This window comes from Leuresthes tenuis, unplaced genomic scaffold, assembly GCF_036924035.1.
Source record: "Leuresthes tenuis unplaced genomic scaffold, fLeuTen1.0.hap1 SCAF_9, whole genome shotgun sequence".
Classification (NCBI taxonomy): domain Eukaryota; kingdom Metazoa; phylum Chordata; class Actinopteri; order Atheriniformes; family Atherinopsidae; genus Leuresthes; species Leuresthes tenuis.
In genome coordinates, this window is record NW_027325363.1 from 15888930 (window position 1) to 15912456 (window position 23527).

Below are 23527 nucleotides of genomic sequence, written 5' to 3' on the forward strand. Positions count from 1 at the left end.
GCAGAAGCAGTCCGACGTCGGGAGGCTGTGGAGATCTCGCTCACGTGGATGCGTATCCGACTCACCTCATCTCCGGACTGCGTTTCAACAACAGGCTCGAGGCGGCGAAGTCATGCGTGTCACGAGACTATAAAAAAACAAACAAACAAACAAACAAAAAAACCTTGTTGTCGCCTGGAAATGAACTCTGACGCTACACGTCGGTCACAGATAATTCAAGACGAGACTCGGCGCTTCTCCCTCTCACCCAACCATATGAGAAGTTTGACAGGAGCTGGCTGAAGGGAAACTACTCGCGCTTCCGATTGGTCCAGAAATCCGCGAAGCTCGGTCACTTCGACGCTTGTTTTGAAAAGGACGCCAAGGTGAGTGATGTCTGTATAAGCTCAGCATCACGTTGTTCTTTGCAGGAAATCCGAGCTGTATGAATCAGGGTGTCTATATTTAAAGATGGCAATAGGCTTTTTTTTGTTTTGTTTTGCATGACCGCCAGAGGATTATTGCCTGACTTGATCGCGCTCATTTAGGATATAAGCACTTTTGCGATGTGTTCACTTCAAGGCATCCTAAAAAAAACTCTCATCCGGAGTTGTTTCAGTGGAGACGTAAGCTACAAGTAAAAAAAAATCAAATAAAAACGCAATAATTTCAGAAACATTAGGTGACGGTGTAAAGATGAAGAGGACCCCCCCTCCTGAAAGCACCTGCAGGTGATCCACGCAGAGGAGCTCAAAGCGCATCCTGCCATTTAAACAGCAGGGAGCGTTTCCCTCATAACTCGCCTACTCCCAGATCATCCAAAAATGTTGTAACTTAAAAGAAAAAAGTTCTATTTTATTTTCCAGATTCTGTTCCGTCTCTCCCTCCATACTCCCTCCAGTTGTATATTCTCTGGTCGTCGCGATGGCTTTATTTGCAAAACAAGCTGCTGGAGCGCCACTTGAGGTCATCCAGCAGCAGCAAATAATGGCGTGATTGAGGTCTTATTTTTATTATTTTTTTTACCACATTGCAGTAACACGGTCATGTCAGTATGTTGTCTGAGCGGCTGTGAAAGCTGGCTCCGGTGGCGCCTCTATGTTCTCATCACCAGACGAGAGAGGTGGTCGAAATGGTGCGGACGCTGTGCCGAATGCAGGCAGGATGGTGGTAACGAGATGTTTATTAAAGTTAAGCTGTTTCGTTAATGTCATTTTTTAAATCATAGTATGTAATCCATAACATGTAATCTAGAAACATGGATTTACTCTTCTTCCACTCATCCCAGCTCTCGTGCATTTTTTTTTTTCATTCAGCCGAACCTTAGTGACGCGCATCGTTCTCATGTGCGTTCCTTGTGTTTCTCTTATCCGACAACACCGCGAGTCAGAGATGGCCACTGAAATCCACCAGCAGTCGTTGATTTTATTTTATTTTTTTAAAGATGCAATGTCGCCCGATAGAATCAAGTTTGACTGAGCCCGAGTGATACGAGTGTTCCGCCGGGCAAACAGGTGAAGGACGAAGAGCGCGAGCTCACTCTCTCACTACTTCAGCGGCACTCTTCAACATAATATGACATAGCCTACTAGTTGCTTTTTTGGAAGGGGGGGGGGGGGGGCTGAAAAACTTGTAACAGTGATGAGAATCTGTAAGCAGCCCGGAGCTGACCTTGTTGGAGACCAATGCAGAAGTCAAAGGCAAAGCCTGAGCTGCCCGAGTGAGACGAAATGATCACACAGACACTTTGTTTCACAGGGCAAAACAGAGGGTCAGATTATGCTGATATAAACGCTATAGTCTGATTTGGCATGTTATTTGACAAACCACCAATATACATTTAAATTCTGGTATGCCGCTCAGCCCTAGTTGGTTTCTGACGAGGAGAGGAGCTTTAATTTATAACTCCTGATCAGATGTGTGCCCCCCCCCTCTCTCTTTCTATTAAATCTTATAAGAAAGGCAACATTTGCTGGTTAATGTTTTGAGTAAGTGTCTTGGTTAGCCTTGTGGCAAAAAAAAAAAAGATGTGGATGTATTTTCTGACAAGCACCGGCTGCTGTGATTTTTTTCCTAACAAAAGACACATGTCACCTTGTTCCTTTGTGTCATATGCGTGTCATTGTTCATAGAATTCACTGTGTGAAACTGTCACTCCCAATAAATTCAGTTGGTATCACTGACATCGTGAGGACATAACCACGGTTTCTGTTTTTTTTTTTTCTGGTGCTGCCCTTTAGCAGCACGCTAAGGATTCAGCAGAGAGTGATTATCAACCTCCGGTGTACACAGAGACAAATTTATGGAGATGTAAACTGTATGGAGATATGGAGCGCAGCATAGAAGAGGAGAGGACTCATGCCATTTAACGTATGTCAACTGATAAGCAGGAGGAAAAGGCAGAGGGCAGGCTGGTGGGGAGAGAAAGCAGCTAAACCAGTCATTCAGTGCATGTGGTGGATCTACTGAAAGCTCACAGTAATGTATATTTTTCGATAATAGAAAAAACCAAATGTGCTCAGCATGTAAAAGTGAGTAAATGTGAAGCTTGTAAGAGGACCTCTGTGCGTGCTTTATTCTCACTCATGAAAACTGAAAGGTAAATATTGTATCATGAATATTTTATAGTCCACATTGAGTACAAAACAAGTCACCCTATTAGAATTTTTTTCCGCTGAAATGACCCATTTGCTACATCTGCTGATACTCTGCTTTCACTCCAGCACAGTGTTTGTGAGAATGAGAAGTAACTTGGGTTGAAGACAACCTCAGTAATGAATCAGGAACCTGCTACTTATGTGCTTTCCATTGGTTTACTTAAAGCTAGGGTTGGTCTGATTCCTTTCAAGTAGAGCAACTTGTTGCAGTTAGGGAGCTTCTTTAGCTTGGCCTGAACCTGAGGACAGGAAAAAAAAGAGGGGGGAAATGTGAATGTTTCGTGTAGCAGCAGTGTCAGCCTCACCGACAGAACCAGTGATGGTGTTATGTTAGCGCTCTTTTCTGCATAGCAGTCACCAGCTCGCTCCCCCGGAGTCACTGCTTCACATGACTGCTGACATGGGCTGAGGAAGGAGAAAAGGGAAATATGTGAACTAAGCAAGACAAATGTGAGCGCTTACAAAGGAATGGTTCATTTGAAAAGAAAGAGGTTGTGGAAAAAAAAAAAAGATGGAAAGGAGATGCTAGAGAGGGATACAATGAGACGTTTATTTCAGTCTTTTTAATTTGATAGAGATTGGGATAAAAGAATAGGTTGAATAATAATAATAATGGAAGTTTGTGGTTTGGGTATCTGTGTTGCTCTGTTGTTGTCGGTGTCCTTTTTTAAAGTATCCACTTTTTTTGACTTGCACTTTCCCATGCTCTGTTTTGTCCGACTGCAGCTGTGCTCAAACTGATCCTTGATAATCTAAAAATCAAATCTATAACTACTGATTTAAGCCAAAAAACACTCACATGTTGCATGGCTGTCTTATGACATGCTTCAAGAGGCATCCCTCGCAGCAGTAAGAAGTCTTGCATTGCAGGGCCTTCTAACCACACGGATTCTAAACTTACAAGCAAAGGTCAGTACAGGTAGCATTTAATGTCAACAGGGGGCAGAGTTGCTTTATTTAGTTGGATTTCACCTGAACTTTGAGAAGGAGACTGGCTCAGTCTCACAAAAAAATCGTGAAATAGTCAAGTATGCACGCCGACAAAGACGGAATCTGTGCTATCCAACATTCTGTTTGTGCGTCCAGCACGTTTTGTGTGATCAGCCGAGAGGGTGGGACTCAGCTCAGATGTAGATTTTGATACGAGACATTATTACAAGGTCGTTTTTAAACACAAGCCGTAACGTTAACCCTAACCCACTTGTTTTAAATGCCTAACCTTAACCAAGTCGTTTGTCATTTTTAAATCAGTGAGGAAATAGCAAGTGAAAGCACAAGGAGATAACAATGTTTCACAGTAAGGTTACTTGAAAGCATTAATTAAGGCATTTGTATAGATGCACATGACTTGGAATTCGATTCCTCAATGTATCACCGTGAAATATCTCGGACGGTAATTCTGGACTGTAATAGTGAATCTCTCCTCATCCATTTTACAGATGGTTTTAATAGGAGACAGAATGAAGTCCCGTATAAGATAGCTGCTACATGAGCTGGAATGTGTTTGCATGATGCAAGCAGGAGAAAAATAGTTGTGTTGAGATGAACTCTAAGAATTGGGACTTTGAAGTTCTGTTGTTTTTTTTAACAGCAACGTTTATTCCAAGCACAAGCTATAAGACTACTGAATGGTCAGCACCCTTCTTTTCTCCTTGTTTGGTTCATTCGACTGCCGCTACGATCACCGTTGACGATATACCGCTATTGAGAGTGACACAGTTATGCTTTGGCCCGGCTTTCAGGCACGGCGTGTGTTATTTCAGGAATTCCCTGCTGCAAATGCGTCTTCAAACAGATTGACAGACCCAAAGTGGGTCAACAGCATGCTTGTTAGAGAAAGCTAAAATGACGCCAGTGATTTTAAAAAGACATGAAAAAGCTAACGGTAAATCCAAATCACCTCGACATTCTTTCCTAATAATCACATACATCACACATCCACAGGGTAAAGGCAGCCAAAGCAGAGCAGCCAAAAATAGATACCACAAAGGTTCTAGTTGAGGCTGCAAAAGTTCTGCACAAGACAATTACGTGGCAGCATGTTGGCACTCTGATGCTTTTGATGGACTTGTGTAGCAGTCTCATGGGTTAATAATAAAAGCACTGGATTGTTGCCTTCCTCGAGCTGTGTCAGCTTAAAAGTGAACATCAATGTGCACCTGAAAGTCTCATTCTGCAAATTAAGGCAAAAACACGTCGCTCTCATCCTCTCGCATGAGGTGGCTGGTCAACGGGTTGGTAATTGCGGGTGAGAGCAATTATTTTTAGAAATTTACATTTATTTGTCTCAGTTCGTGTACAAAAGAAGAAAGAAAAAAAAAAGTTACTACACTGGCAACCAGTATTTCTGGTACTTAAAGCAACCAAAGTTCTCCTTATCAATCTCATAGCAAATTAAATCCCCTCTGACGTTGTTTATATTTGGTTTCAGTGCACTGAGGCTCTTAGGCTTAAGATTATGGGTTTACCAGACTTCATAGCCCCAGTTTAAGCTTCATGATATTTGGTCTCATGATCTCAGTAGCTGCCCGAACAATACAAGAAGGTATGTGGTTTGATAAGTTGGAATGTTCAACGCTTGATATAGTTGCGTGAAATAGTTAACTTGAAACAAAAACTTTTTTTTTTTTCCTCTGAAAATATGCACACGTCTTCTCTTTCTGTACAATGTTGACCCTTTACTTGTGATTGGAGTCTTAAGATCTCCGGAACAAAATAGAAACTGGCATGTTGCAGTTTGTGTGTTAGTCTTCCTTGTGTCGGCTGCTGTGGGTACGTTTCTTTCTTTCTTTCTTTCTTTTTTTTTCTTTTTTTTCCTGAGGATGAGAAATGGGTCACATGCTTGAATTATCCATTTGCAGGGTTGCATGCCTCAGTGCCAAGAAATCACATTCACTGAGAGACTTCTGCTAAGGAGACGTGAAGACATATCTGGAGGATGGAGGACAGAGCTGAGGACGATCGCGCGCAGGAGAATGGTCGTGGTGGAGGCACGACCAGCGAACCTCGCACCTCCCCCTGCACCAGTCTGAGGGTACACAAACTGTCATGTCTTTATGAATGCTAGGATTACCAAGCACCAGCTAAAAACTGTATGTGTGCTTGCGTGTGTTGTTGGAGAGTCACATGCTCCCCTAGTATGTATGCATCTGTGTGTATAGAGGCCAGTACTAACTAAATTACCTTATCACTGCAATAAGTTAGGGAACAGTTACACGAGGATGATGGCAAAGGAATAGTGAACATTTCAACTTGTGTGTCTTTATGTGAAGTTACCACTCCAGGGATAAATATAGAATCACCACCATTGTGTTCATTCAGCAGTTATATTTTGTAGATTAATAAAGAAAAACAAATCAAACATGCTATTTAATTTAACAGCTGAACATTCTGGCTTTTTCCACATACTGGTTGTTGTAATTATTGCATTTAAAAAAAAAAAAGAAATCAAACTGGAAAATATGGAACAGTGGTTCAAAAAATATCACAAATAACTTTGTTGCACCTCCTCTGGCTTTTATGACAGCTTTGTAATTCCTTTAGACGTGGGTTCAGGATGGAGAAACATAGCTCTTCAGCAATCAGGTTTTTCTTTGATTCACAACAGCAGTTTTGACATTTCACAGTCAGGATCTCTTTTACACAACAGCACAGAGACTGCTTTTTTTTAAAGCAATAAGAGAATATTTGGAGCTTAAGGCCAACTGACGTGTACAGTATGAGCAATTTAGTTAGGCCACAAAGAAGAACCCCAATAGCACAAATGTCTTCAAGCTCAAATGTCAGAATCCACAATATCTAATTTTGCTGTGTATGAGTCCGCACGACCACGTCACTGTTAATTCCTGAACCTACCGAAAAGTGCCTTCAAAGGGCTCGTAAACTTAAGAAAAGCACCAATGGCCCTTGGAAGAAGGTGATCTGGCCCGATGAAACCTCTTTTCTCTTTAATCAATTGGGCGATTGGGTGTTTTCTACCTGAGGAAAAGGTGGCAAATGAATGCACTATGGAAGGAGGGCAGGACGGCAGCAGCATCACAGCAGTGTGATGCTCTGGGTAGTGTTCTCCCGGGAAACCCCACTGGCTCTTTGAGTGGTATAATGTTGCCTGGCGCAATGGAAATTCTTTGGATGCTTTGTGAACAAAGAACTCAAAGTAATCATTTCGCCTTTAAATCTTCCTGATATCAGTCTGAAGTTTGTGTGGAAAAACAACTTTGATCCACAGAGGTTTCACTTCACAAGTGACAGCTAATGTCTTGGTACTTGACACCAGAGGCCCATTTAGAGTGCTTGAAGATTCAGGAGGGTTAGAGCTTGTTTTGGCAGCATGAAGAGGGACCTGCATGACATTAAACTGGTGTTGATACTACTGATAACATTTGTTATTCAAAATGCAAAGCTTAACTGCTAATTAACCCCAGCATGGTCATCAGAATTGTGGGGGGAAAAAACAATTCTGATTTCTTTGTGTTGTTTGAATATTCAATGTCACTTATACAATCGTTACAGGAAAAGTTTTCTGAATTTGGTTAAATCACCTAAAACAAGCTAATTAAAGCCATTTCCATTTTCAGTTGTACCATGTTTATGCTTGATGCTCTGTAGGCGCCACTGTATTCAGAATTATTCCAGTAACTACATGTCCCAAGCTTGTAACTACGACAACACTGTATCCTACAGGCTGTGCTGGACCACAGTTTCTGACTTTCTGAGGTAATTGAACTAGTTGATTATTTGTGACCAGACCTGCAGAAATGTATGAGATTGGGCGATCAGCAATTCTCTGTTATCTCAGAGCTGTTGATGTCAATGTCAGGACCTCAATGTCAGAAAGAAAAAGTGAAAAAATTAGCTGTGTCCACTCTTGCAGCCCAGAGTGCAGCACCCCAAGTGAGAATAAGCATTTTCTCCTAAGGGCTGTGTTCTTATCAAATCTAGTTTGAATAAGCTCATAAAATAACTGTTACTCCTATGCCAAATGACTACTGCAGAGTCATTTGGAGCTGGATTTGGAGCTGGATGTTGATTAAACACTTGGCCAGTGCACTAAAAAGACAAGGTTTTGAAATTTTTCTTTACAATTAGGGCTGTATGGACTGGGACAGTTACATTCAAGCTAATGGTTTGTTCTTGGTAAATGTGACCTTTTTTTTTTTTTTTTTTTTTTACAATAATGTTGGTCTTGTGGCCTTTTGCTGCCATTGTAAAACATAAAAGCAGCTATCAACTTTTCAGTCTATTTTGATTGAAACGTTGATGTTGAACATGATTTGAAATCTCATAGTGTTAAAGAAATAGACCACCTCAGGCTTTCCTTCTTTGTCTTTTCTGACCCGCGCCTTAAACAAACCTTTTTTCTAAAAGTAAATCAATAGAAATGCTTAAAAAAATGTTAGCAAAGCCCTATATAAGATCAGACATTCTTGTGGCTTTTTTCCACATGAAAGTGATGTGAGACAATGGTGTTCAAACAGCTTATCATAATACAGACTCCAGTGGAAAGACAGACTTATTTCCTCTCAGGATTGTTTGGTTCCCTGAGCGGCTGGGTGGGATATGGCACAGTCCGCTTCGATCCTAATCCGGTGCTGAATGTTATTCTCTGCTTTTTGTTAATTCCACCAATAAGAGCAGGACTTTGGTGCCACAATGTCTCAGTATTTCTTCACTCTGTAATTATTTCTTGCCTCATACACCATTTTAGAACTCCCTTAGCGCTTTCTAATAATATATTCCATCATATATAGTTCATTTTCTACTTTCAGTGATCACGGTGATACATTTCTTTTCCCCTGAATGTGGATTTGACAAACCTTCATGACAATAAACGTATAGCACAGAAGCTTCTCAACGATTGCCATTGCTGCAAAATCCGAAAATGTAATGTTGGTAAATGGTCCACATTTTCACAACACCTGTCAACTCTATGTAGGTTCTACAGTCTAACAATGCATTTTTCATTCGCCCTTTCTCTGACACACATACTCATAAAGGGTTGCTTATATATATATGTCGACTCTATATTGTATGCAGCACTTGTTCTCTCTAATCACACACCACTTAGGAGGTAAGTAAGCCACAGCAAGAGGTGCATGAGAGGCTAGAAACCGAATGAGGCTTATAAAAGCACCACAAATTAACTATATATTAAGATGTGTGGCAAAAAGTCCTAATGTATAACATGTTTCTAATCAAACATCTTTTCTAATGTTTTTCTAAATAAACATAGCATATTTCTCGATTGAAATATGAGAAAATAGAGATGCTAGTGCAAGATGTGCTTTGTAGAAGTGTATATATATGTATATATATATATGTACTGTATATAAGAGTGAATCTCCAAAGAAGATCTAAAGTATTGAAAAGCATTTTGCAAATCACGAGTTAAATTAACACGTTCATACCTAAAACCCAGGTTTGATGTATGTGAAATATTTATAATAGCTTAATGTTTTGGCCCAATCGATCATTGTTCAGGAAGATTTTGTCGGATGAAAATAATTCTCTTGAAATAAGTGGGACAAGTCGCAGTCCAAATAAATCTGAATCAGATTTCTTCTTATGTCCTTTGAAAGTAGTTTGGTTCCCCGTCGGCACAGTAAAATGGATGAGTAAATCCTATCAGCCGTGCTACCTGCAAAATACAGAGGTGAAAAACAGTGTCTGCGAATGTTTTTTTACAAACACGCATCTCTGAGGGATTCCATCACTCACTCCGGTAGAAACAGAGTCCTCTTGAGCAATAGCTGAACTGACAGCTTGTATTTGCTTAAGACTTAAGCTTGGCACCATCAAAGTGTTGGCTATGCAGGGATATTGCACCAACTGAAACCGTGCCACCGAGGCTTAATGAAGGGTCGCAGCTGACTAAAAAAATACAGTGTTTTTTTAGAGGCAAACTAGCCTCCTCCTCTTCTCCCCTTCACTGACATTAGCCTCGATTATATCTTGATTAGTTTGCACAAATAACTGATCAAAACATTTTGATTTGCTTGGAAAAAAAGAGGCTTGCCTAGAAATAGCAGTGAAACAAATGGTTATGCATGCTTGTTTGCAATTTAATCCCTTCAGGAAATGCACATGTGATGAGCTACTGGTGTGAATGCCCCAAATCCAGCACTGGTGCCCAGCATGATTTCAACAGAGGCCTATTTGCATTAATGGGCTTTTTCCCACTCTGTCATCTAAATAAGTGCTCTGTGTGAGGAAATAAGACAAGTTGTTACTATTTCACAACCTCAAACTCCTGATCATGTTGCATACGTTGTTGAAGATACTAAAAAAGACATCCACCCAGACTTTCTTCTTCCCTCTCTAACTTAGCTAATGTGGTTTCACCGGAACTAATAGTATAGTCAGCTGCTTCCAATTCAGATACCACTAAATGGTCAAAGGGCCAAATCTTGTCATCAGTGATGATTATATGATGCGCTGTTGTATAGGTAAATCACAGACATTGTTGTGTCTATGATGAAGGCATGTCTGTCACATCATGGGTTTAATGTGACTCTCATGTGCTCTGCTGTAAGAGGGGGGTGAGATGCGCTACAAGATCAGTGATCAAGGCCACAAACTATTACTTACGTACAAGCTCTCAGGCAGACAGAGGGGGATTATAGACAGTCTAAAGATAACACAAAGATCGTATTCTTCTTTTGTCTAAACTCTGCTATGGGAAGTCATGGGGGTGACGTCACCGCCATTATTTCTCCTTTCATGAGGCAAACTGGCTAAAAAGGAGCAAGCAACAATGAGTTGAATACACTGAGCCGTAGTGTAATATAACTAAATCGGTCATGTTGACATCTCTCTGTCCAGGTGAGCTCTTAAAGCAATCCGCCTTTTTGGTTTCCATGGAAACCAGATAGAAAGACTAAGAAGCATACAAAAGACACTTCTACAGAATTATGAAATGATTCAGTAAATACTCAAAAAAAAAAAAAGCAAGGTACATAAATCCTGCTATACACTTACAAAAACTGATATATTTATGAGAGAGTCTATAGAAGGGGAAGTGGTGACAAAATTTAATTCCTCAAGTGATCCAGAATTTTCATTTTCAAATAAGATAACTTTTTCATATCTTTACAGGATCACCACCTCAGGGCAACTTCACAACTTTCTCAATTCCACATGAAATCAAGATATCACAGGAACTGTAGTTAGCCTCGTTATGGTTCCCTATGAGCTCACAGACTGATTTTATTGCATCGCTATACATTGTGGTCTTTAAGACACTTTTTTACACTTTAAATGCTACAGGTTCTCAGACTGGTTTCCTAGTGTGTTTGTGGAGACATGTTATTGTTGTAGTGACTTGTTGACTTATTAATATACATGCTATGTCTTTTATGACAGGATACTTAACTCCATATTGCTGTATTAGAATCCTTATCCACAGTCCATTCCAGCCAGTACTGAAAATTTATCAGGGATATGCATATCAAACAAAAATGCGATTCAGATTCTCAGGAATTGTTTCCAGCACAATATATATATATATATTTGCCTTTATCTGATGGTGAATATTTTTTTAACAGTGTATGATAGAGGAAGGTAGCGTACTGTGCCCATGTTACTATTCCTTTCAGTGGGATGTTTGTTGACTGATCTGAGTCAGCCAGTACGACCCTCTCTCTTTCCAAGACAACTACAATTCAATTATTTGGTGTTTGTATTTATTTTTTTATGTGTTTTTCTACTGTCACTTTTTTTTTGTTCATATGTGTGCATAACTTGTACTTATATAGCACATTTTCCCATCAAGCTGACCTCACAAAGCACTTTTCTAACTACAGGCTAAGAGTAGCGTCTTAGTTGTTCCAAAGCTCTTTGCTGAAACATGGCAATTAGATTTTTTGTTTTTTTTTGTTTGTTTGTTTTTTTTTTCAATCTACTGATATTATTTTTTGTATGCATCCTTTTGGATAATCCTGACCAGCACCTTTTAAAGACTATTGTCTGTATGCAAGTTGTGGAGGAAAAAAAAAATCAGTTTGGGGTCTGCTTTGAAGCTAATAAAGTAGAATTTGTTTTTGGTGTCTGGCATCATATAATATGTTTATTAGATTGCCTTGGTTTGTGAAGAGGGACCATTTTTTTTTTGGGACTGATTTTTATCTGTTTTTTCACTTTTTTCCTCTTGGCTTGGCTGAATCCACTTTTGGCCTCTTCCTCTCATATTTTTATTTTAGGTGCCAGTCTCATGGTATGGTTTCTACTAAATTTATCACCGTCTGGATGATTGCATTTTTTTCAGACTGAATGTGCTTTTGTCTCACTTGAAACTGGACTCCTGAATTTGGTGCTTACCTGAAATGCACCGACAATCGCTGAAGTGAACAATCAGGGATCACACACATGTCCACCTGTGCCATCAACTCTCGGGTGTTATTATCTCATTGTTGACAGTTCATGCTGTCTGACTTGCATTTATTCTTCTCCCAAATTGTTGCCATTACATTGATCTGAAACTCTTGTTATTCCTGAGATGCTGGCAGTGGTTCATTCAAATTAAAGATTAGTGGACATACAGCGCCATATGTAATATTTGCTGTCTCTGAGAAAAGCTATAGGTAATGAACAGAAAATGAACTAATCTTCCAAAGTCAAGAGCAAGACACCTTTCTACACATTTAGGGGCAAATAAGTGTGTTGTTTTCAGTGGAAAGAGTTGAAAATGAAAGGGGAACCATGCAAAGGTTTGGGCATCCCATGGAATTGCAGATAGATAACCTTTACTAAGGGCTCAGATCTTAATTAGATAGCTTGCGAGGACTATGTCCAATTCACACACATTGTTAGGAAAGGCCAGGTGGTACAAATGTCAACGCTTTAATAAAATTCACAAACCGGGAGAAGATTGTAAAGTGTTTTCAGCTGTTTACTTGTAGCTGAAGTCTTGAACACTAAGACACCTTTCTGAAAGAACTCCCTGTGTTTGCTGGGAAGGAAAAATGACAAACCCTGTTTGACAGCAAAGTAAGCTGTCCTGACTAGTCGTTGGGCATCGTGTAACCATGCAGCCAGTCATCAAAGGAAAAACCTCACCAGCGTCCTCACCACAAAATACAGCATCACATTTTTTTCAAATGAGCACCTAAGTGTGAACCCGATGTATCCTTAAAACAGCTTCTATGCAGAGAAAAGGCGTGTTTACTGGAGAATGGGTGCGCATTTTCATGACAACAAAACCCTCTTCTGTTGCTGCATTGATTGCTTGTGTTCACACACACTGCCTGTAAAAAAAAAAAAAAAAATACTGAGGAGTACACTTGACTTTATTTAAGCTTCTCCTTTGTTTTGAGACCATAAATAATTAAACTTAAAAAAATTATCTGACTTTAGATAATAATTTTGAAGAAAAGTTTCATCTTTAAAGCTATTTACAGCGATAGTCAAATTTGACTCCAGGTATTATTGGTATGTGTCCATTCTTAGTGGAAAATCACCCCAATTAAAAAATTAAAAATTACTGAGAATGAAAATACACTTGAAACACGGCATTAGCTAATGTTTTTGGCTTCAGTGTGCATCTTTGTAAAATCCTTGTCTTGTTTCTTTCCCCTTCCGTTTTCTCATCTCACTGTTTTCCCCAGATGTTTCTGGTAGCTTTGTCCTTTGCTTATTTTGCAAAAGCTCTGTCGGGGAGCTACATGAAGAGCACAATAACTCAGCTGGAGAGGCGCTTTGACATCCCCAGTTACCTAATAGGTGTTATTGATGGGAGCTTCGAGATAGGTAAGTGGGCCTGCCATTCACTAGTGTTATTTTGCTGTTCCGTTTGTTGCGTCTGTGTCGTGGGCTCGCCTCCCTTTTTTTCTAGCTGTCTCTGGGGCGTAAATATGAATGGGTCATTGAGATATTCAAGCTGCAGATAAAGGATTCATCAGGCTTCCAAGACGAGGACAGAGGGGTGTGTTTGTGTGTATGTGTCTGTGTGTGGTGAGTCACAGTGTTGAGCAAGGACATAATACACAAGCCTCAAGCTCTCTGAAAGCTCCGGACAGCCGAACCATAGAATTTGTAAGATTCTTTTTACGACATAGCTTCTGAAGAGTATTAATTTACTGTCCGTTGTCCCCAGTAATGCTATTTGTGACCATCAGCTGACGTGAATCTGTTGGAAGCAGTGGGAGTCTTATCGTTTCACAGCTTTCTCTCAGTATATACTCAAGTCATTTTTCAACAGTGGGAATGTCTGCCTTAGGTCATCTATTGAACATGTACTCTTTTCAGTGCAACCCGAAATGACAAGAAAACAGAAAAATGGATGATTGTATGCCGATTTTTTTACTTTTGACAGATAGTCGGTGTTTATGTAAATTTCTCCGACTGAAAACAAGAAAACTCTACTCAGTAAAGCGAAAGATGTGTGATTTTGAAACTTAGCTGATCCTTCAGGAACATGAGTAGCAAAGGAGATTTATGAAAAGATTGCCTTCAGAAGGAAACTCAAATCAACTTAACAAACCAGTCTCTGTGTACAGGTATCGTGAGATAATGCTGCATATGTGAAAAGGTTGTATAAACCCTCTTTAAGGCTCTAGTGAGAGAAATCTGGTGTTCTAAAACAAGAAATAAAAATGTGGCCAAAACAGGTTTACAAACAGTTTATTATAGTTGATCTACCTCACAGCAATACTGTGTCATAATCTCAGGTTGCTGTACATGTTGCCTGTTATTAGTGGTTCCCTAATTGTCTCCTGACCAGTTTTCAACACAGCTCTGAAAGTCTGGTCCATTCAGTTGAAGTTTAATCCTACAGATTAGACCCATGGAAACACGGGTCATGAGGGGTAAAAGTTATTATCTACTATCATTTGCTCTACTTCTTCTGCTATCAGACAATCAATTTGGACCCTTTGGTGGCACAAAAGTTGTGAAAGACGATTCACGTTTTTACTCCAGTGACTTTCAGTCCTGTGTGGGTGTCCACGAGTGCATCTGCCAAAGAAAAAACAGTGACACCTTCGTCAATGTCAGAGCTGAATGTTGTGATTCTCGCTACCGCTATCGCTCAATCTCCCATGAAAGCTGCTTCTCTCGTGTGGCCTAGGCAACAAGCTTTTTCCATAGGACTGTTGCCAGGGCAACATAGAGGCAGAGCAGGGCAGCGTGAAGAAGAAAAGAAAGTGCAAGAAACAAGAGAGGAGAACAGGGCAAAGGGAAGACAAAGGGAGGCCAATGAGGAATAATGAGAAGGGAAGAGTGGAGAGAGTTATAATGATATATGTTATCTTTGCAAAGATCACATCCAGATGAGCTCAGGTAACTGGCAGCATATATATAGGCTCCATACACTGCACATTACGTGTATCTATATATATTTTTTAAATCATTAAAGCAAGTAACTAACACACACAACAAACCAATCAGGAACAGAACATAGTGGACGTGTTAAATTATAACAACCTTCTTAGAAAACTTCACACAGTTGCTGTACTTGTAGGTACTGACCCCCTCATTAGCACATAGGACACTGGGGTTGTTGGAAGATATGATGTCACCTCATAAACGAACCGGTGCAATAGGAAAATATTGCGTGATTACAAGGCCACCTATCTAAGTCATGTGACATTCTAAGTCACTAATGCAGCAAACGATACCGCACCAGCACCAGCTGAATTTCTACCTGTGACAGTTAATGAAACTCTCAGAGCGTGAAAATAACGCGTCACATCTTTGCAAACAGTCAACAGCGTGCATCATCTGCCAGTCCTATGAAAATTTAATGCACGTCATATACTGGTCATGACATGATATTCATCCACACTGTGTAATGAATATTTCAATGACTGAGGGATGTACGGTAGGGAAATAACTTTCTTGGAAGGCACATTTTCAGTTTTGTGGCTGTTTCTTGTTCTCGACTGAATGCAAATGAAAGTGGCTCATCAGTTTTTCCCGATCTAAAGAGAATCTAAAAATAAATAATAATTGCAACAGCCGTACCAAACTATAAAAGACAACAGTGAAAACAAAAGTAAAAAGGCAATCATCTGTACTTTTTCTTTTTGCCTCTGGGAGCCCTCTAAATCAATGATATATCTGGCTCCATCCCTACAGGCAACTTGTTAGTGATAGCCTTCGTGAGTTACTTTGGGGCCAAGCTCCACAGGCCAAAGATCATTGCAGTGGGATGCGTATTGATGTCTATCGGCACCTTCCTCATTGCTCTGCCTCACTTCATTATTGGACGGTAAGTAAAAACACAATTGCTACTAGAATTAAACTACAGCCCTGACACGAGGCAAGAATACTCCATCGCTGACATGTTACTTAATAAAATCTCCTTTCAGCTCTGTGTGAAGCTCTTAACCATATTAAATGAATATTTTATCTCCTCTGAGTTTGAACTGTCTGTACTTTTGTTCATAGTTATGAATTTGAAACGTCGGTGCGCTGGGAGGGGAACTCAACCCTTAATCCATCTCCATGTCGGGTGGGTTCCCCAGCAGACCTAACGCAAGACGGTAAACTGCCTCAAGGGCCGTCTTCAGGTGAGAATAGCACAACACGCTTACAGATGACAATAGTAGTCAGACGTAAAGATGTCACACATTATTCCCACCAGGTTGTGAAGGCGAGTCTAACCTGTCTATGTGGATATACGTGCTTCTGGGAAATGTCTTGCGGGGGATTGGGGAGACACCTGTTCAGCCCCTGGGAATCTCTTACATAGATGATTTTGCTACCGAGGAGAACGCTGCACTATATGTTGGTAAGAAAATCATTACCCACTTGTAGAGATGCATATATAAAAACATAAAAGAAAATATTGCCATTACAATTCTTGTCTTAGTTCATGGTTATGTCATAGAAAAGAATAATGAAGTATTTAAAAAAAAGAGAAAAAGTCACGTGGAAAAGAAAGTCGACTTTGCCATATACAAGGCTTTAGGTATCTGGAAATGTGTTCAAATATTTAAACCCTATTTAGTCACCCAAAATCATCTGCGATATTACAAAGTATCAGAACTCATTTAACAAAAACTAAACGAAATGCTGAATCTGTATGCGGAAAAACTAAGAACCCCCCATTTGTAAGGCATTCTGTTGTAGATTTGTATTCTGTGTTTGGGACTTGGACACCTGGGATGATTGGCAACTGTTTTGAGTGAAAAATAAATGAAAAATAAGAGTAAATACACTGTAAAATATCTTTTTTTGCTGTCTTTCTGAGGCTGTATTAATTAAGTTTAGGGCCTGTTAAAGACTAGATCATTTTCCTTTATTATGTCTTGTTACCTTGTTATTGAAAGAGGTGCATTTTCTTTTTTCCTGACTATTTACTTAGTATTTTTGTATAGTTTAGGTCACCATATAGGGTTTCATTTTAAGATGCCAATGATTCTTATGCGCAGCTTCGATCGCTATACAAAGGTCTGAGATATACATAGAGACAGATGTAAAAATGTTCTGATCTGGCCATGACTCCATGTAGTTTTCTGATATCGCCACTTTTACCACCATGGTTTAAACTATGCATCCTATAATGACACCCAGCCGAACCCAGCAGGCAGCATGGCCGCCTCTCAGCACACATCATTGATGAAGCCACACCACAAGTCGCACCCCATCTCAGTATTTTATTAGTGTCACAAAAACTCCACAACAAGCTTGGAAATAATATGTTCACGACAACAGAACTGCTCACACATTAAACAACATGCAGCCTTGTTTTCTTGTTTTTGTTTTTGTTTGTTTTTTGTGGGACCGAGCATCTATAATTTCCAATGAGAATCATAATTTGTCAAGCCACAGGCCAATTGTCTCTCTACAGACTCTATTAGAACATAAAGCCAGCTCAGACACGGAGCCTGTAGTAAGCAGTGTTTCTGTGTTGTTGTTGGTTTTTTTTTAATGGTAGAATTTTAATTGCAGTTGCAGATGCAGTGACGTACTATGTCCACTGACAATGATTTTCAGTAGTGTTCCTGAGCCAATGCAGTTATTTCAACTTCAAAATCACGTAGCCTGTATTTAAAGCACTGCTGCCTCAGGGCCTAAAGATTATGATAATTAAATATTGGTTTTCTGCCTTGTCTCTTGTGTCCAGAGATTCCTCTGTTAATCCACCTTATATTATGCAATCTATGAAATTGTAAGATTAGAAACCTAACTACAAAAGTCAGTCTCACACACATAAGTGAACTCCTCTCCATTTCACTTTGGAAAAAACTCTTTAAAGTGCACCCAAGATCCCAGCGTGTCCCTGACCTGCTGCCAGTAAACCTGATGAGTGGGGAGATTTTCCACTTATTTTTTCTTTTTGAAAAATTGTGATATGCACAAGCATTCCGTCGTCATCAAAACAACAACAACTATCAAAGACTAAAAAAAGGACTTTTTAAAGCAGAAACATTTCGTAGATCCTTCAAATTCACCAAAACGTATGGTCCTCCAGATGGAATAGTTGATATGTTGTGATTGTATATTCAGTGTAAAATTAACACGATTATAATAATAGTAATAGTAATGAATTTGTTTTCATATACAGTAGAGAAACTGTTAAATGTTGAGATGCAACTCACTTGCAACAGTGAACACAGCCCTCTTAGAGCGCCGTGTAGTTGCTTAGTAATAATGCCATGCTGGCACAAAGCTCTGCCATGTGCAACAGTGTTGTTCTTTCTCCAAATACGAGCACTGCAGTAAAACTCTTATGTATCCTACAATAGCAGATTATGCGTATTACAGGAAAAGAACAGTCTTACTCAGCAAATGTTTTTCCAGACAAATCGAGATTTGACAAAAGGTTTTAAACATGTGTGTGTTGTAAACCAATCATTTCAAAATAAAAGTGCTCTGTACGGTCTGCTGCATCTAAGCTTTTACAAAGTCCTTAGCATTTTGTCTGTGTGTGTCTCTCATTCCATAGGCTGTGTGCAGACCATTTCTGTGGTTGGTCCCGTCTTTGGATACCTTTTAGGCTCACTTTGTGCCAAAATCTATGTGGACATTGGATTTGTAAAAATGGGTAGGTTGAAACACATTTTATTCATAGATGGATAAATACATAGGTAAATAGATAGATAGATGGTCAAGAACAAGGTGGTCGCAGTGCAAGGAGAAAGAAGCTGAATACAAAAACAAAGCAAGAAAAAGCATGATAATATGATAAAGACAAAATAATTTGTTAATTTGCAAACTGTATAGACACACGTGTTGTCATTAATCCTTCATCTTAGACTCACAGAGAGCTCAACTAAGCCAATATGGAGCAAAAAGGAATATTTGGAGACATTCGTTGGGCTTTATACTGAGTGAGATCACACTTTGTGGGTTTTAAAACAAAAAAAAACAAGCAGTGTGCAGATTAAAGAAAACGACCCTTTACTTTGCCACGTCTTGTGACAAATTCCTCATTTCATTTGTAGAAAATAAGGACCTGGATTTTTATTATTACTGGATAAGAAGTATAGAACCCACGCCACCCAACATCACCCCCCCAAAAAATCTAAATGCAGTAAATGCAGACACGGGGAACATGTTTTTCATGTTGTCATTATGTGCTATTATTGCTGGGGAATAGACCTATTTCACAACAGATGTTTTGGCGTGTCATAGGAGGACATGGAGTGTTGTATTAGTGATGGCCGCTTTACACCTGGGATAGGATTGAACAGTCAAAGGAATGACCTCTTAGTGTTTTCCAAAGCTACACAATGTGTTTGGAATGTGTTGGAAATCATAGCACAGTTCACACAACACCGCTGACCTGGGGGTCATTATTTATGCAGCAGAGAAAGTTGCAGTTTCACTCTTCAGCTCCTCCTAAGAAAGAATCCGTCACCTCTGAATGCTGGAAACATCAAAGGGACATGGCTGTTCTTGCCAACATCTAACCAAATTCTGTTCAGTTTCTTGTTCAGATCAAAGTGTCTTCACAGTGCTCTCCATCCCGTTTGCTCTTCATAAATTTCGGTCTCTGAGTCTCACCCTGTTGAGTACCCTGACCCGTCCCTTACGCCTTCCTTGGCTGCAGCCCATCATGACGGCTCACTCAAAACTAAACTAAAAATATCAAACACCTTGAATATTCAGTAGAGGACTGTGTTGTCTCCTTGAACCACAAAAATCGAAACCTTCACACATAGCGCTTGATGAACGCTGTGTGAACTGCTGATTTACTTCAGATCTGGGTCATTCGAATGCAATCTCCAACATTTGTCTGAGATGTGAAAATCTAGCTTAAAATATTGCGGTGTGCACGCGGCTTAAACTGTGATGTGGTTCAGCGGCATTACAAAAAGCACACCGAGTACTGTAGCTAACAGTCTCAATAAAGTTGTTTCACTGAGGTTTGTATAATAATACAATTGAAAGTATTTCTTAATTATTGGGGTTTGTAATTCTGAACACGAAGAAAGAAGTTGTAGATGTGAGAAATATTATCACAGCTCGTAAGACTGGATGGAAATAACTGAGCTCCATCTTGAACGTTGCAACCACAAGGATTTGTGAGAGGGAATTATCTTGTTTGCTTTCATAGAGGATGATCCGTTGTTTCCTATGTTGAAGGAATTAATGAAGGAAGCACTAAAGCTCCTTTCCTGAGTATTTTAAATAATTTGAACATCCTCTTATCATGGCTGCCGCCTAAATACTCCTGCTCATTTCACTCAGTTTGGAACCTTAGCAGAAAGCACTATGCGACCCGACCCCTGTGGGGGGGGGGGGGGGGGGGGGGGGGGACGACGACACACCATTTCATTGACAAGTTGTTCTGGACACTAAAAGGAACTTAGCAATCACAGACATCATTCAATACACCTGTGCTTCTCATGTTGCAACGAGTCAAAATGTCTGGTGTGAAAAAGGTCTTTATTGGATGCAGGCAAATGTGGGACCATTTGCTGATGTTCCCATAAACTGAGGAAACAAGGGACCCTTGGGACAAAGGACAGACCATGTCTGAGAGATGTGAGGTTAGCAGATTCCCATTAAACATTCGTCTCTCACGAATAGCTATTATTGAGTGAAAAAAGTCAAATTGACTTTGAACATATGCATTGTGCATACATCTGGTCCCTGCTGTTGTGCGTGCTGAGACTCTTGAATACAACAGAGGCAGCGTCAGTGTCTTCAGTAACACCTGCACCACTCCAACCATTAGAGCTCAAAATGTCGTCTGTGTAAAAGGACTACTCATTCATAAAACTGAGCCCCAACATTATCAGATCCAGCAGAGAGTGGATCAGAGTCTGCGTGTGCACAATTCAACACACAGAGCAGGTGTGCAGGATTATCATCATTTAGCTAATGAAGGAGGCAAGCTGAGAGAGGCAATAATCAAACAAAGTGCAATGGGGGAGAGAAGGGACGAACTAAAAGAGTTACACAGAGTTGACAAGAAAGGTGACCAACAACCAAAAAAAAAAAAAGGAAAAAAATCCAAAAAGGGAAAAAAAATTTAAAGGAGAAGCAAGACAAGTTGATTGCTTTATTCTACACTGAATTTCACTTTGGCGCTCAACCTAAATAAAAGATGAAAAAAGAAAGAATGAAGAGCTCTGCTCAAAGGGCCAATTTACAAAACAGAAAACATTTTATTAAAAAAGGAAGTTAACAGGAAAACAAATAGCTATCACTTGAATAAAATATACCAGTTTTCCTCCTCAATATGCGCAAACTGACAGCTTACAGGTGGATAGAAAAGTTGAGTACCAAGTACAAAGCTTCCAGCATAAATCCCTTACATTTTAATTATCTAGTCTGCTATAGAGACTAGATAATATATATATATATATATAATATATATATATATAATACATATATATATATATATATATATATATGTGTGTGTGTGTGTATGTCCATTCTTTTGAAATTTAGTTTTACTTATCTTTCACCGTCTATGCTCCTGACACAGAGACCATCACCATTACCCCATCAGACGCCCGCTGGGTGGGGGCCTGGTGGCTGGGCTACCTCGTAGCTGGGGTCATCACCCTGCTTTCCGCTATCCCGTTCTGGTTTCTGCCCCGCTCTATATCCCCATCCGGCCAGCGGGTTCCAAAGAAGTGCACTCAGGAGCAGACGAGTTTCATTAAAGACTCTCCCCATCAGAAGCACAAGTATCCAGCAGATGAAGAAACCAGCTTTATAGAGATGGCCAAAGGTAAGCGTGGATAAAGAGGACATTCCTCACACCGAGGACAAAAAGTTTCTGGACGTTTACAGACTGTTATTTAAAGCTGGGATGTCTTGAGATGTGTTGCTGACATCAACTTTAAGATAAGCTCATTTTATACACAGCAAAATGTCTCCCATTCAACCTTTGATATACTCTTTCTGTTCTATTGTGAATGAAATAATGCTCGGTGAGATTTGGAAATCATCCCGTTCCGTTTTAATCTACATTTTACAAGCCGTTCCAGCTGTTTTTGGAATTGGGGTTGTAAGTCCTGATGAATAAGACGTTTTGAAATGAAAGAGGAAGTTTTCTGTTTTTCGACTGCGGCAGCGACACTTTAATTACACCGGATGGTGATGAAGTTGGGCATCGTCAAATTATTCTGCTAGCTGTTTCACTTCGTCACAAGACAGTGCTCGTTCTGTTTTTGTTCATGCAGACAAAGAGGGACACTTTCTTTCACAGCAACAGCTCAAGATTGTTTCCGTTTATCAGCCACGGTCACATAGAGCAGTTGCACATTTCCATATGTTTGTGTTTCAGCGCAGCTTCTTTTTTTTTTAAATCCCACCACAGACTTCATTCCAACCCTGCGAACTCTGCTGGCACACCCCGTGTATCTGATCTACCAATGTGTGACAGTCATCCAGCTGAACTCTCTCATCGGCATGGTCACTTACAAACCCAAGTACATCGAGCAGCATTTCAGGCAGTCTGCGTCAAAGGCCAACTTCCTGATGGGTATGGTGCATGTTTCATGAACATTGCTCTGTATCTTATGAATTACTAGTGTATTACTTCCTGGGAAAATCATCAGGAAACAGAACCAGAGAAACCATGTCTGCTTGGCTCATCTCGGCTTGGAGAAAAAGCTATCGGGTATGCTTCGTCTGCGCAAATAAGTTCGAACGTCAAGTAGGGAGGTCAACACGTCCGACATGCATACGAATACAAATCTATGGTCTGTGGATTCTTTCAGCAGCTAGTCCCCTTGTAGTTTTTGTATTTCTCAAATGAGGCAGACCTTCAGATCAACAATACTGGTAAAGAAGTGAGTTGGCTGTATATTTTAATTCAACCCACTAACTGCATCAGCCTCAGAGACCGGAGCTTTGTGAATATGAGAACTGCTCTGAACATGAAATGAAATATCTAATGAAGTTCAGAGCATGAAATGAAAACATCTAGGTTCATGTGGACTCATTAAGGGAGAGGTCTGTGCACTGACCAGACTGGCTGCATATGAAAGAGAATCCACTATTAATGACCAGAGTTATGGACACGTGTATAGATCAAAGACTGTGACTTTGCATTGATGTTAAATGTAGTTATGAGACCAAAAAAAAAAAAAAAAGATTTAGATTCTTGTTTTCCCTTTGAAAGTGTCTCAGTAGTTATTCCCAGTTCTAAAAGGAATTATAGCCAAGCTAGTATACAGTGCAAAGTTGAATTGTCTGTATGTTTTAAGAAAATCCAAACTGATATAATATACAATGTGCTGCTAATGGTCTTTGCTGGTTTTCGTCATCTCAGGTGTGATCAATATTCCCGCCGTGGCGCTGGGTATGTTTTCTGGTGGTCTGCTAATGAAGAGGCTGAAACTGAACATCATGGGAGCGGCCAAGTTTGCCTTCAGCACCTCTCTGATCGGTTACGTCCTGTCGCTGTTCTTCTTCGCAATGAGCTGCGAGAATGCTAAGGTAGCCGGGGTGACGCTGTCGTATAACAGGTGAGCTGCAAAAAAATC

General features: G+C 40.0%; 1 protein-coding gene across 1 annotated transcript in view; it reads left to right on the forward strand.

The window, feature by feature from the left end:
• LOC140314383 (solute carrier organic anion transporter family member 1C1-like) overlaps positions 1–23527 on the forward strand; it is a 34095-nt gene continuing 10568 nt past the window's right edge. Inside the window, exons 1-10 of the mRNA XM_072392549.1 lie at positions 1–365; positions 5498–5670; positions 13238–13379; positions 15708–15840; positions 16020–16141; positions 16216–16362; positions 18523–18621; positions 21517–21765; positions 22357–22521; positions 23314–23509. Of these exons, the coding sequence (XP_072248650.1) occupies positions 5575–5670; positions 13238–13379; positions 15708–15840; positions 16020–16141; positions 16216–16362; positions 18523–18621; positions 21517–21765; positions 22357–22521; positions 23314–23509 (1349 nt within the window). The 5' untranslated portion in view covers positions 1–365; positions 5498–5574. The remainder of the gene's footprint in view (positions 366–5497; positions 5671–13237; positions 13380–15707; positions 15841–16019; positions 16142–16215; positions 16363–18522; positions 18622–21516; positions 21766–22356; positions 22522–23313; positions 23510–23527) is intronic.